At 41.1% G+C, this 15,435-nt stretch overlaps 1 protein-coding gene across 1 annotated transcript; it reads right to left on the reverse strand.

Annotated features, from left to right (window-relative positions):
* LOC111652354 (unconventional myosin-VIIa-like) lies at positions 1-15,088 on the reverse strand (the record flags this gene model as incomplete). Its single annotated transcript, XM_023402599.2, has 19 exons — positions 1-3,231; positions 4,642-4,761; positions 4,955-5,038; positions 5,286-5,402; positions 5,875-6,060; positions 6,308-6,414; positions 7,245-7,332; positions 7,876-7,989; positions 8,081-8,186; positions 8,694-8,849; positions 9,154-9,307; positions 9,741-9,898; positions 10,370-10,494; positions 11,641-11,831; positions 12,474-12,643; positions 13,010-13,136; positions 13,582-13,699; positions 14,115-14,282; positions 14,861-15,088. Coding segments are annotated over 19 exons (2,610 nt in total), but the record flags the coding sequence as incomplete, so codon positions are not given.
* Between the last annotated feature and the right edge of the window lie 347 nt (positions 15,089-15,435).

A 15,435-nucleotide genomic window follows, 5' to 3' on the forward strand; every position in this document is an offset into this window, starting at 1 on the left:
GACAAAACAAATGTATTTAATGTTTTATAAAAAAGTAACAGCGCACACACACAACACACACCGTGACACACTCCGAGAAGTCAAGATGATTGAATTAGTCGGACAAAACAAACCCTCATGAACCATCTAAGACGCAACACAACAGGCACAAACAGGTTTGTATCAGTCCAGAGAGAAACAACAATCTCACAACAAGGTTATCAAATGGAGCGATTGGCACGTCTGTTTGTTCATGATACAAAACCTCCAACGCAGATTACTGGATGAAGAGTTCTACACATCTGACAGAACTGAGTTTCACCAAATCAAAGAAGGAAACAAACTAAATAAGAGACTTTCTAAATGTTTGTGTCACAGATTTGATTTTTGATGTGACCGAATCAACACACAGGAACATGGCATTTCTCTTGAAGTTGTAAGTCTTTTTTTCCCAGAGCTTTAATGCAATTATTTGTATTTGAAGAGTTAAAATCAAAACTACCAAACCTACAAGCCAGTACTAACCAAACATTTTGCTTTTGGTTGTTGGATTATATGTAACTGTAAAATATCCTCTTTATCATTTCAAAGGTAAAGATAAGACTTCACATGCTCATGGACTTAAAGCCACAGACAGACACTTTCTTTCACACGTTAAAGCTGTAAAAATCAGATCTGTGCCACGATGAAAAATAAACTGGTTGTGTGTTTTTCATGCAGCTTTAGTGGAGGTAAAGCCACTGGTGCAGGGAGAGCGCAGGGTGAGTGTATTTAAATATTCAAAATGTTTATGTGGTTTTACAGCAGATCGTCTGTGTTCTGGGGAAAAACAACTCACTTGTCCCGGTGTGGAGGTATGTGCTCGCTCAGTATGTCACTTCACTTGTTTTTGTGCACTTGATACTTTAAGTCATTTTTATTTGGACTCTGGTTCGCTAACACTAACAAATGTAAGTTTCTTAGTAAATGGGACAATTTTAAGCAACTGTGCAGGAAGAAGTTTTATGTGGAAATTTCCCTTTTAACACAACAGTGTAACTAGACCTCAGAGTGAAGTGCAGTTTTCATCAGCAGGTGTTCACACAATGACATTTTAACAACAGTAAAAAAAAAAAAAAAACTACTGGACTATTAAGTGTGATAGTATTTTGACAAAAGAAGTCTTCACTCAAGGTCCACTTACTACCTTTGTATAACTACAGGAATGCTACAAAAAACCCACAGGATCAGCAGCTGCACCTCACAGGATGCTGGGTAATGTAGTCTCAACAGAAATAGAAAAACAATTATAGCATGAAATGTAAAATTAAACAGCTGGTAATAATCATTACACCAGAGAGGTGTAAACATAAACATAATGGAATACAGTATTAAAACAAACAAAAACCCAGAATTAAACCGTTCCACGCAGAAAAGGCCATAAATAGTAAATACAGGTGTTTGTCTGTGTCACACATGACAACAGTAGAGGATTAAATAAATGAGCTCAGGTCCTTTGACGCCACTTCAGTCACACAGTCTGGATCTAAGGCCAGAAAAAACACAGTTGAGAGTTTTTCTAAAGCCGAACAGGAAGCAGTTCTGGAGATTATGAATCAAAGTGATACAAAGATCAACACTTCAAACTACAGCAGGTACAAACAGAGAACAGAAGCTCATCTGAGTCTGACATGGATTACTGAGAGAAGATACTGTTTCTGAGAAAGAACGTAAACCTACATCTAAGATATGTCTGAAGAGTTCAGACTCTTTCAGTCTAAGCTTTGAGCTCAATGTTAAAGTTAGAGTGTGTGTGTGTGTGTGTGCGTGTGACATGTTCATATGTTAATGTACATTTGGACTCTTGGATGTTAAACAGTTTGCAGTGTTCAATATAATTTACCTTTTCACTATCATACTGGTAAAGATGGAAGCCCAGTTGGGACAATAAGGTCTACAGTTGTTCATTAAGTTCATGTATTAGTTGACATTCATATCACATTTTGTCACTTACTTCCCAGCTGCATAAAACAATCATTTCTAATAACATCATTAATCAATAAATGTGGCCTTGACACAGATAAGCAGCAGAAAATGGATGAATTGATTGACCAATTTAAAAATATTTCATTCCTAAAATCAAAATGAGTGGATGAGCTTCCTAGCTACTGCAGCACAATCCAGACCCACTTGAGACATGTATGAGCTCCTATGAAGTAATAACTAACTGTACTGTGGTGCTGTCTGTGGTACAGCGGGACATTTAAGGCTTATAATAAGTTGTTTTCTGAGGCAACTGAATTCAGTGTTTTTCAACAGATTCCTTGTTAACATGCTCAAACTGCAGAACAATGTCCAACTATAGCAGTTACTGTAACATGGTGATATTAGGTGAACTGAACCACATTGTCTTGCATAGAGTCATGCCACTAACTACAGTGACCAGAAACAGTCCTGTTGTATAAATCACAGTCAGAGAGTGACCAGAGAATCGTATGTCATCTACAGTAACTCAGGTGATTGATACATTGGACCTACAGACCAAAACCTCCGACAGTAAAATCACTGGTGCAAAAGGAAATGTAGCCTCCCTCTGTCCAGAGAAAGCTAACAGAGCCTGGGCGCTCCCTCAGTAAAGAGTGACTGGAACACACATCAGACTATTCTCAGACTGCACGGTCCTTAAAGTTTTCAAACAGTGAGGCAGTGAACACCTGCTGCCACTTGGGGTCGCTGCAACATTTACTACAGACTGAGGTTTAACTACTGGAGCACAGTGTCCCCAGTTTGATCTGCATCAGAGAACTTGTGTTCACGTGACAGTAGCTCTGACTCCACACTGTGTTTCTGTACACGAGGTCTGACTGTAGAGTCCTGAACCACAGCGGGAAGCTGGACCTGTAGGACGGAGGGTTTGGAGTGTCAGAGATAGTCATCCTCACTGGACGGCTCATCCTCATCGTAGTTGTAGTTGTGGTGGTAACAGTTGCTGGGGCCTTCGCCGGGGTCGTCGCTGCTGGCTGCCGAACTCTCCCCCGTGAGCTTTGACCCTTCTGAGCTAGCAGAAGGACTGCGGCTCATCCTCCACAGCTGGTGGGCAAAGGTCCGCCCCCAGCTGCAGTGCTGGCCAATAGGGCGCAAGAGTCGGATGAGCTCGGTAGCCTCCTGCCAATAAGAGGTTCACTTGCTGTGGCCCCGCCCGGAGCGCTGCTTGTTCATGGTGGTCAGCATCTGACTGATGTAAGAGGTCAACAGGTCGTCCATCTTGTAGCCCTGCAGGTGTGATGGGAACACACATCAAAAGTAAAGATAGTGGTTCAGCAGAGCAATGGCCCCCCATCAGTGATATATTAGATATACATTAGATTATCAGCTGCTTTATACTGTGAAGTAGTTTAGACCAGTGTTTCCCAACCTATGGGTCGAATTTTGGGGATCTTGATATAATTAATTGGGCAGAGAAGAAGAAAAAAAAAAGTCCCACTTCTCAAAATTGTATTCACTTGTTTGTTTTTTGTGAAATACTGGAATATTTTACCTATTTTGTCCATTAACAACTTCATTGACATGGCTTTTTTTGTAAGGAGTGACAAGCAAAAGAAGTTGGAAATTACTGGTTTAATCTTTACCAATACATTGTATTTAATAGCTTTAATAACTGTAAAATCTGAATCTGTAAAGTAACTAGTAACTATATCTGTCAAATAAATGTGCAAAGTAGAGCAGTAGAAACTACAATATCCTGTGTGTAGTGAAGTAGTCAAGTGTAAAGTAGCAGTAAGCAGGGGTCGCCTTAACCCAATATTTCCCGTAATTGACTGAATTTTTTTAACAATGAGGAAAAATCTGGACGCCGTCCGTCACTTTGACAGATTAGAGCAGAGTAAGACTTCAGGTTCTGTGGCATCACACTCGTGCAGGCAGAAGCACAGATTACACTGTGGACATTCTAACCAAAGTCCCTGAGAGCAACACGTCTTACTGACTCAAGGCCTTGGAGGATCTGTGACCACAGAGGGGGGAAGCCACACCCTCAGTGCAGAAGGAGCACGTGCTGCTTGTAGGATCGGGAAATCCCATGTTCAGAGAGTCTTACCGACTTGAACTGATAATTTCAGCAGCAAGAAAGTCTAATGCAAAACCTCTGACAGTTAGTAAAGTCCCTCAAAACTATAGTGAAGTACTGTACTAGATAGATAGATAGATAGATAGATAGATAGATAGATAGATAGATAGATAGATAGATAGATAGATAGATAGATAGATAGATAGATAGATCTGAGACCAGCTGTCCAATGACAATGTGTGCTTGCAATGCAAACTCAACACTTCCTCCATGCTGTCTTAATAAATATGGTATGATTTACCTTTCCAACAGTCACGGCTCCCACACACCACTCTGCTCCAAGTTTCTCTTCTCTAACATAGACACTGCTCCACTTCCATTACTTCATTCCACTTCGCTGTTTTTCTTTATCAGTGTTAAACCACCATGAATGAAACTACACTTCCTGGACCTTTTTTATAGGCTTTTAATGTGAAAAATCGACAGGAACTGTCGAGTTTTACTTGAGACTTAACTTTAATCAAGAAAACTGATGGAATTAGTGCTATGTGTGTGTGTGTGTGTGTGTGTGTGTGTGTGTGTGTGTGTGTGCGTGCGTGTGTGTTGTTGTCACCCACCAGCGAGGTCTCACACAGCAGTTTGCTTCCTCTGACCAGGTTGCCGATGGTGATGTGGAAGTAGGTGTTCCCACTGCTCCAGTTGGAGATCTTGGTGAAGGGGTGTGTGGTCAGGATGTCCTGCACAAATACACAGAGAAAGGTCAAACCTCGCCCCCCCTCCAGTCAGCCTGGGCTGAGTGTATGTAATGGGAGATTAAACCACATTTTGTAGGGATCTTTCTGTGTTTACCATGTACATGTTAATCAGCACGGTTTCGTGAAATCAGCCTTAGAAATCTGGCATCGGTTGAACTCTTATTCAAGCACAAACCTTGGGCTTTGGGTCGATGAGACTGACTCCGTGCTTGTTGATGGCGATCAGCAGGATCTCTGGGTAGTTGGGCTCTGTGGTTTGCTAAGAACAAAGGATAGATATTTATATTGTTGTAGCCACTGATCGCCTTGATCGCCTTTCATATCTTATCACTTTTACATGTGAAGCAGTAATGTTTTATATCGAATCTTTCTGTGACAGACAGATGACAGCTGAGAAGTCAGGACGTTCATTTCAGCTGTTTCCTCTTGTTACGTTTGATAAAACTGATGTCAAGACAAGGGAGTGAGGACTGCAGACAGGAAGTGGCAGGCTCCGGTGTTTTTACCTTGACCTCGAAGAAGGCAGAGCCAAATGTCGGCCATTTGTAGATGATCTTTAGGAACATCAGTTTGGCCTCTTCCCTCGATTTACCGGCCTGCTTGTTGAAGTATGCAACCACAGACTGTAGTCAACACACACACACACACACACACACACACACACACACACACACACGTATTAATTATTAAGCTCTGTTCAGTCGTCATTACTTAATGCAAGATTTTGATTTAGAGTGGATACAAATTCAGCAACTGGCATTAAAAAAGTCGAATAAAAATTAAACTTATTTATACATATTTATTCTACATCAAGCATATTGAATATTTTGAATGTTAGTTAGATTAGAGTAGATTGGGTTCTCTTTATCTAGTTGCGCCGCTGCACCTGACTATAATTTCTTCTTTAAAACAAGTCTGACAGTAACAATTACTTTACTTTTTATAAAGCTGACCAAAACAATATTTACCGTGGTTTTACATTATAAAATATAAATTGCACATATTTTGACCCTTGGATACAACAAGGTAAAGGAAAAAAGTTAATATTCAATATCAATGTCAGACTGTTTTGTCAATAGAGTTTTGTAGGTTTACCCTTTTCCAGTCATCCGGTGACATCTGACGAATGAGATCCTGGGGAACCAGCTCCCGCAGCATCTTGGGAATTGTAGGAAAGTGGGATTTGTCATCCTCAAACTTGACGCGGTAGATGAGCGCTGCAAGCTGGAAAACCTCTTCCCGTGAACACTTATGGTAGCCACGCAAGTATTTAGGCAACTCCTGAGTAAAAGAAGAGTTGTTATTTATACAACGGTAAAGTATGAGTGGAAATGTGACTCATAATCATTTTAGAACAGTTTGAAGCAAATTGCCAAAAGATAAGTAGCACATGATTAAAAAAACTTTGGAAGTGACTCTGTGTCAGCTGAGACAAAGATGAAGTGAAGTGTAAAGGAGCATTTCTGCCTGAAACTGTATAACTCAAGTATTTTCTCCTGTCTCTCAATATAAATATCATAAAACCAACCTGGTAATAGTGGAAGATGGAGTCGGCGAATGAGTCCTTCCCTGGAACTGTGTTGGTCCACAACTTCTTCATGAAGAACACTTGATAGGTCAGAGAGGGAATGATACCTGCAAGGCGGGAGAGAAGAAACACAAGTGAGATTCAACCTAAAAACTGGTGTAATATGAGTTTTATCCAAGTGCAGGTTTGTTCTAACATCAAAATCATGATGTTTCACAGTCTGCAGTTTGTGTCAGGACAGGACAGAACGTCTCCTGGCAAACTCCACCAGAGCTGAACCGCTGAGACACCGGCAGAATCCGTCATCATGATAACGGGACACGGCCTCCCGCGTCTCCAGGGTTACCACGGCAACCACAGCCACCTGGGTTCCAGCCGAGGGTCTCCAGCTACAGCGCAACTCACAGTAGGCCGGTCTTAACACTCTGCTCATGACTGGGTTGATGTCGAAATATAGCAATATTTAATCATCAAACCTAATTCGTAGATGTAGTATCATTAGCTGTATAGCCATATTGTATAGCCATGACATATTCTCTCCCACCATTGCCAACTCATCACACTGCTAATGTCATTATTATTTTCATCTTTATGATTATTACACCTTGCATTTACTGTGTAGATAGTAGTTTAGTTAATAAACTCCTTTACACCCAGTTGTTGTCCTGTTGTGTTCTTTTGACATAGAGACTGGAGATCCATTGAATCCAGAAGTCATGGCTTCAGATATGAGATTGATAAATCTGGCAATGAAGTAATTCATTTTTGTCCTCCTAGAGGACTGGTGCCCCATTTCAACAAGAGTAAATCCTAAAATATGGTGTTCACGCTACAACAGACCAGATTAGATTTTTATGTGGTAAAAACAAAACTGACAGTGACATCGATATAACAATATCTTTAGTGCCACAGAGGTAAAACAGATGTTGGTACGAACCGTCTTTAGCTGGTCGAGATTTTTTGATCCAGTCCGTCAAATGTCTGACAAAGTCAAAGAAGAAATCTCCCTCTGGCACACTGATCACCTGCACAATACACACAGTCAGACATATCAGCTTGGCGCAAGTTAATCAATAAAGTAATTACAATGTATCAAACAGAATTCACTTTTTAGATGCTGTAAAAATGTGTTTTACATTATTTCTGTCTTCACTTAAATGTCATGCAAGTTGTTATATATTTTTTTGATCACACACAAATTACAATAAATCTTTCTGGTGAAACTGAAGATCGCTAACACATGAAGGATATGAAAATAAACGTTTGGCCTAAAGATAAAACAAGGTCTAAGGACATGAGTGACAGCATAAAATGAAGACACAAAAACACCTGAAAAACAGGTAAGGATGGGAGAAGTAATACATAACAATATTATAATTAGAATTCAAATTTTATTTTAGAGGAATAAAACAAAGTCTGGTGAGAGGACTGACATGATAATAGCATGACCAACACCTCAGTGAGACAGGTAATATCCCACCTAACATCTCTCCTCCTATCATTCACATATCCTTATCCATGGATAACCGGCTTTGAGAGCAGTGACAGGTTTTGATCATTCGCCTGACCTTGTCTGAGATCTTGACGAAGAGGCTGAAGCCTTCAGGAGATTTGAGCAGCAGCCTGGTGGAAATGTTCTGGCAGAAATCCTTTGCTTTGGTGCTGGACTCCACCTCAAACGCCTGCAGGTTTGAGACGAACAATCAATTAAAACAATCTCAGTTTTCAAACAACACTTTCTGGTCAAGTGTGAATTACATGTGTGTGTCGTACCTCATCTGTATCATCAGGAAAGTAGACTTTGTGGAAGATCTGGGTTGTCTTATGTTGGATGGCCTCCACTTCCACCAAATGAGGGGGATACTTCCTGGATCCGTTGCTGTTACCGTGACAACAACGACAATTAGGCAGAAAAATTAAAGGTCAGTGAAATTGTGTGTCATAGAAACAGAAGTTTTTAATTCACAACAGCATATTTCTCCTGAGTCTATTAACTGATTGAGTCAACTGTCAGAAAAATTATCTACAACTATTTTGATAATAGTTTATTGTTTTGAAGCCAAAATGCCTCTCAAATAGATTTTCTGCTTTTCTCTATCTTACATCTTTTGATATGTTTATGTCATGCCATCTTAACATGGTGATAACTACCTCACACGATTCCATGTCCCGAACTATCACTTTAAAATGTGTCTCTTTTGTCTTAGCTCTTTTTAAAACCAGATGCATAAGCCAGCCATTAATTAATTGGTAAATAATCAAATGTCTGGCATATGTATCAAATATATGTATCAAATATATGTATCCCTGTATCAAATAACTAGATAGTTCAGGCACCTTTCACTCAACAGTAATCAGTCGAAACAAATGAAGTGTTAAGTTTCACCGTAGTGCTTTGTGCAGCCTCTGCATGCAGTCTCCAGAGAGCGGGTGGTGTTTCTTGGACTGGAGGAAGCGCTGGATGTGCGGCAGCAGCATGTTACTGGGTGGAAACAGACCAGTACACAACCAAAGCAGCTCCCAGCCTTTCTCCTCACTGTACCTGCAGCAGCACAAAGCTCAGGGTAAGCTCCTCCATAGAAACGCAGTATCTGCTGTGAGTGCTCCATGCTGTATTACTGCACCAATACTGAATGATTAATGTACACTGAACGCAACAGACTGGTCATTTGTATAGTGTTTAGCATTTAGTATTTGTGTGTATTTTTTGCAAAGTTCACTGTTAATGCTGGAAAATTTTGTGGATAATTTCTTTCCGAAGAATCAGTGTGTGACTGTGAACCTTGAATTTGCACCAAGATATGATTGAGATTATTGAGGAATCACTATAGTGTCAGTTTACACACTTGACGTGATTGTCAGTGAGCTGTTTGATGATCTGACAGTAGATCTCGTCTTTCAGGGGTTCGGCCTTCAGTGCTCCTTCAAAGATCTGGTCTGTCAGCTCGTTGACTGAGCGCGTCCGTTTGGACGGGTAGTCGCCCATGTACTTCATCATAGGTGGGACAGACGTCAAGGAATAAAACAGCCTGACTAGCCGGAATTCAAAGTACAGAATGTACATGAATATCTGGATGTGACACAGAGGGTAGAGACACTTCCTTCCTGAATTCTGTTGCTTTTTATTAAATATATAAAATAATAAAAAGCACTTTGATGCCCACGCTCAACACAGAAATCAAAAAAAAACTTTGAAGTCACCGGTACATGATGAGTTATAGAATTGTACATATATGTATATATGTATATATACATATATATGTATATATATAAATTATATATATTATATATATTATATATATATATATATATATGTATATACATTTCCTGTTTCTCTCCACTGATTGTCAAATAAAGGGAAAAATGCCATAAAAAAATAATAGTTAAAAAAAGTTGTCAGTCGGCAGCTTCACATCAGCGGTTTAAAGGATATCTATGAAGGACATGCAGGCGTCCTGAGCCAGCTCCTCGTGGTTGACGACCTTCTTCAGCAGCGGCTGCTTGAGCGGCTCTCTGGTGCAGCTCCACATCTTGTCCTTCCCACGATTCTTAGTGACCATCACTCTGCTCAGGGTGTGTTTGGGAGGAGGCCTAGAAGAAGCAGGTTACCTCAGTGACATGCCGACATGACTGCATGCCGATCAAAAATGAAAATGAACCACACAACTGTAATCACACGGCACATACTTCCCTCCTGTACAGAGTCCTTCACTATACCTTTATAATGTGAGATGTGATGTTGGAGAAGCGTGAGGGAAGAGTCCTGTGATAACTTCTGTATTGTCTGAGTTTAAATTAAGGAAATTTCAGGACAGACAATCTTTAACTTAGTAAAGGCAGGCCTTTTGGGGGGCTGTCATGTCGTCCATCTTTATAAACAGTCATAATGAAGAACACTAAGGTCCCTGAGCTTCTCCACAACTGAAATAGCTACATTACTGTGCTTTCTGGATGTAACCGTGGGTTTACATGTATGATTTGTGCTTGTGTTTGTAAGCATGTGAACATGCCTGTGTATATTGTTTATGTTCATTTGTTTTTCGTGGGTGTGTTTCTGTGTACCTGAAGTAGTCGTAGGAGAACTCCTCCAGTGTGTAGGGTTTCAGTTTGCCGTCGGTCTCTGGCAGGACGAGCTGCGAAACACGAACCGACTCCTGGCGCTGATCCGGTGTCATGGTTACCAGCGCCTGATTGGTTGGATTATATCTGATTACATAACATTTATTTGACTTACATTTATTGTCTTCAGACAAAGGCACAAGAGCCAGGTGTCGTCATATTAAATATGTAAATTACATATCTGTTACAGCAATATGGGAAGTTTTAAGAACTGTAACTCTGATTCCTCTCGCTCTTCTTCAACTGCCCCCAAAATACAGTCATTATGTTTTGAGCAGTGGGTGATTTGAGGGGGGATGAGGGTGGATGCTATGTTAGCAAAACCAAAGTGCATCCCCCTTGTTAACCTGCCAACCCCATGTACATGTACACACATGGCTGTACCTGAACGCGACCCAAGGCCTATGCAGTTAATGTAAGCTGAAGCACTGAGGTTGTGTTACCATGTCACACAGTTGTTACCACAGTAACAGACTGACTGTTTATCCTAATTACACATGGATAGGCTCCTTAAATGACCATAAAAAGATTTATAAAGGCTATAGGTGTTTTAATACAAATCTACAGCACACAGATTGCTCACTGTCATCAGCAGTTCGAAGCATCCTAATGAGCAGTACTTCCTATTGTTTGGCCGACGTGACCGAACCTGACTCAAACCCCTCCTTTCTAATTTTTTGTCCGTAACCAACCTGACCTGTCTGGCCCACCTGGTCCCGTCTGCCTCGGGTATCAACACGGCAGTTCTTTGGTTATGTCAACAAACCAGACAGACAGCAGAATCCACCCTGGTGTGGAACAGCTAACTACAGAATGTTACTGGTGGACTTGTACTTCAGTGCCTCTCATCCCCAGGAATAGCTCCTGTGGGGTTGTACCACACAGTGGCTGTAAGGCAGGAGTTGTTGTTGGCGTCCCACTTGTCACACATATTAGGAAACTAAGGAGGTTGTTGCATGTGGGCATCAAGGTTTTTGTTAAGTGTCTATATGGGCTCGGCACCAGAGGTGCAGGACACTCAAGAAATCAATCAATCTGTTTAAAGTGTGGAACATATTACTTAAACTGAAAATACTTCTTGAATTAAAAAAGCTGTAAGTCGGACGCTGCTGTCCGTCTGTGTTTGCAGCTCAGTGCTGTAAAGACGAGTTTCCTTCGTAACAATGAGGAATTTACACTGAGTCTTAAATAAAAGCTCTTTTTTTTCCTCTCACCACTATTTCTTGTTGAGGTCGGGCCACGGTGGGCAGGACATAGACACAGTCGGCCGGGAAATCTCCTCTCTGATTGGTTCGCTCGTTGATGCCGTGGGCCCAACCAGAGTTGAGGACCTGCTCACCGGTGTCCTGGTCCAATAGGATCAGGTCTCCCTTCAGGAAGCTCAGGAATGTTGACTCCTCCCCAGCTGTGGCAAAAAACAAAGTTTGTCCTGGCATGAGACGATCATCTTCTACTTTTAAACATTCTCTGTGGTGACACTGCCTCTTTCTGTCTAGTACATAATCTCAGAAAATGTATTTCAAGTACAGAATATTATTGTAAAGGTGTTTGATGGAAATCTCTCTAACAGATAACGTCCTCAAACTGGTGTTACACATGTTGCAGGTCATGTATTATAATGCAAACACTGTATTACAGCATTTCTACATTTCCTTTGAGTATATTTAGGGCCAAAACAACCAGATATTACAGCCCTCAACTTAACAATCTTTCCTCTTTACATTTACAGATGATTCCATGTCTCAATTAGTGCTGCAAATATTAGTCACTTAATCGATGGAAAAAGAAGACAGAAAAAAAAAGAATCAACAATTTTGACAATTGAGTGGTTAATTGTTTAAGTTGCTTTTTCTAACCAAAAGTCTGCTAGTTCCTGCTTTTTAAATGTGAGCATTTGCTCCTCAGCTTTGTTTTATTTCGTACTAAAATTAATATTTGAAAATTTGAAGACACTGTTCAATATGTGTCTTCAGTGAGGTTTAAATCTCCTTCTCTATTAATAAATAAAAAAACATCACAATATAAAAACTGGACCCTCTGGACTTACTGGGGTTAGGGTTGTCCTGCAGCGCGACCACAAACTTGGACCTCTTCCTCAGGCCTTCCAGGAAGGTCACCACCAGGTCACGGATGTCTTCTGCATTATTGGAGGTGAAGGTGTACTCGTCTCCTTTGATGGTTGCCAAAGTGAAACTCTGACCCTGCAGCTTTCCTCCCCTGAAACAGGAAATCCCCAAAAATTAAACAACACAACATGCTGAATGTCATTTCCAGATTTGACGTCTCCATCAGCAGGACAACATTCTGTCTGAGTGATTCCCATAACTTCAGAATCACTGTTAAAATAAAACAGTTTCCTGATCTGAAACTGCCATATTTAAGGTTTGGAACCAAAACAACTTGGTCACGATCAGGAAAAGATCCTGGTTTAGGTTAAAATAACTGCTTAGTTGACTGTCAGTAGGAAATGAGAAACCAACAGTGATCTTCAGCATCAAACTCCAACATTGTGTTGATCCATCCAGTCACCCAGACCTCCTCCCCTCCTCCTGTTCAGTGACTACAGGTCCCAGCATGCCTCACCTGCTGCTGGAAACTGCAGTGATTTCTGGGAAGGAAAGCTCTAAGAGGACCTGCTCCTGCTCATCTACAAAATAAACTCCGGTCCAATTGACGGCTACGATCAGGTCATTCTTAGGCAGACTGGGACCTGAGAGGCAGAGACACAGAATTCACTGTCACAGGAACAAGACAGAGGATTTAGATCTTTAGCACGACGTTTTCAGTAATCTTTATTGTACAGAACACACATTTTCCTAATAACTGCTAATATGGAACAGTAATTTGTTAGGAAGGTTCCTGGAAAGGACCGTGTAATTTACTGTAATACTGACGAGGACAATGAAGACTGTGATTAAATGACACTTTCAGTTTTACAATTTATATTGTAAGCTTCTTTTACCAAAGTGACCATCTATAAATCAGTACACGGCAGGTCAGCTGAAGATACAAAACTGCCCTGGAATGAGGAGAATAAGGTTTCTATCTTCGAGCTCATTTCCGCGTGCCTCGCATCGCCTCTGAAAGTCTTTTGGATCATTGGGTATTTGGTGCATCCTCAGTGTTATAGTGTAAAACAGGTCGTAGCTGGTCACCTGAGAACTTGAAGGCTTCGTAGAAACGAGAGAAGAGCAGAGGCCACTTGTGGCGAGCGAAGTCCACCACTTCCTCTTTCACCTTCTGAGGGTCGAACCTTTTCTGGGTGTAGATGCCCTGAGACCAACAGAGACACGTTTTACTAACTTTATGCATGAAAAGGAAGAGAAATAACTCTGTGGCGTCTCTGTGGCAGGTGATGTTATATGCAGTTAATGTATATGCAAATGTAGGAAAGTTGTTTTTTCTTAATTATTGCCCTTCAATATGAATGTAAACCAACCAATCAACAAGTCGTTTTCAGGTTATTTAAATTTAGCCAGAAAGCTGAATTAATGGTATTGGCATTAGTACTGGACTTTATTTAGATGTAGCTGCCACCATGCCACCAGTTGGTGGAGTCTAATAATCATTTTTTCATAGACTTTATGCTCTAGGAACTACTTGGTGCCAGACCCCTCCGGTGTATGTATCTGAGACACAAGAACATCAAGGATTTAAAACTGACACAGTTTGTCCCAGTGACCAGCACCTTTTTGTGGGCAGCCATGATGAAATGAGCCCATTTCTCCACTGTCCTGGAGGTGCTGATCTCTCTGTCGGGGATGTAGGAGGGAATGAGGCTCAGCAGGCGCTCCAGAAGGATCTCTGAACCGTAGTCAACGTAATACTGCTGAGAGGCCAGCTCTGCCAGGTCATCCTGAGGACACAGAGAGACAGATGCTGGTAAGTTGGTTTGTTAAATGTGGAAAAAAAAAATGTAGATGCAAAAGATGCCGACAAGGTAGAAGAGTTTTTTAAGATCTGAGACACTAAGACTTATCTGAAATATCTGAAAAAACACGAGGATGAACTTTGCTTTGTCTTGTTTGTCTTCTATCCCTTTCTTTGCATGTTTTTTCCTACCTGTCGTAACTCAGTATGTGTTACACTGTGGATTTCAGTCATGGATGTCGTGTGTTTTAAATCTATGTGGTCTGTTGTGTCTCTTGTGTTCAAGGTCTTTTTAACATCTTTCATTATGAAATATATGAAACACGATTATAGTCCAAAGTGATGACATCATTTAAAGAGCTGATGTGTCTTCTGCTTTCTGCCGACTCGCTCTCTTACATTCTGATAACAGTTTAAAAGTCTATCCGCTCTTTGTGTTTAAGCCAAGCTCACTAGCTGCTGGCTCCAGTTTCATACTTAGTGACAGACATGACAGTTGCGTCAATATTCACATCGAACTTCCCAAAATGTCAAACTATTCCAAAACAGAGAAAGTGCCTTCACCCTGTCGCAGCGGTATTCCCCGAACTTGACGCCCCTGACAGTTTGTTGGTAGATGAGGTTGGTGGCGACCAGGTCGTCGGCGGGGCAGTGCCACGGCGTGAAGATCTCCTTCCTGAAGAAAAGCCTCCAGGGGGCGTTCCTCTCCTGGGCTCCCTGCTCCTTCGCATACTGCTCACACTGTGACACGGCATCCATAACATGGTCGTTCCCACTGCCCAAAGAGGAGACCTACAAGAAGAGAAGATATGAATGCTACTTCTGCCACCACAAACAATGATTCAGTTTCCTTCACTAGTGTCAAATATTTACATCATTATTTGAACAGCCAATTTGCAAACTATTACTAATACTAATACTATGTATTATTAGTGCCACGGGTGCTCAGCTCCGAGGCACTCCTCTACAGCTAGAATAGCTAAGAGGAGTGCCTTCTGTTTCGGGTTTATTATTCTTCTGCGAAATTTCGGCGCGTAACTTGTCCCGCAGCTTTGAGAAAACTCCTGTAATATATACATCAAAACGTGCGTCTTGATCCCGAAAGGGGTGCTATGACTTTTGGTGTTAAAATTCCAATT

Source organism: Seriola lalandi, unplaced genomic scaffold, assembly GCF_002814215.2.
Source record: "Seriola lalandi dorsalis isolate HSWRI2012SDOR001 ecotype SW California unplaced genomic scaffold, Sedor1 jcf7180002053950, whole genome shotgun sequence".
NCBI classification, from domain to species: Eukaryota; Metazoa; Chordata; class Actinopteri; order Carangiformes; family Carangidae; genus Seriola; species Seriola lalandi.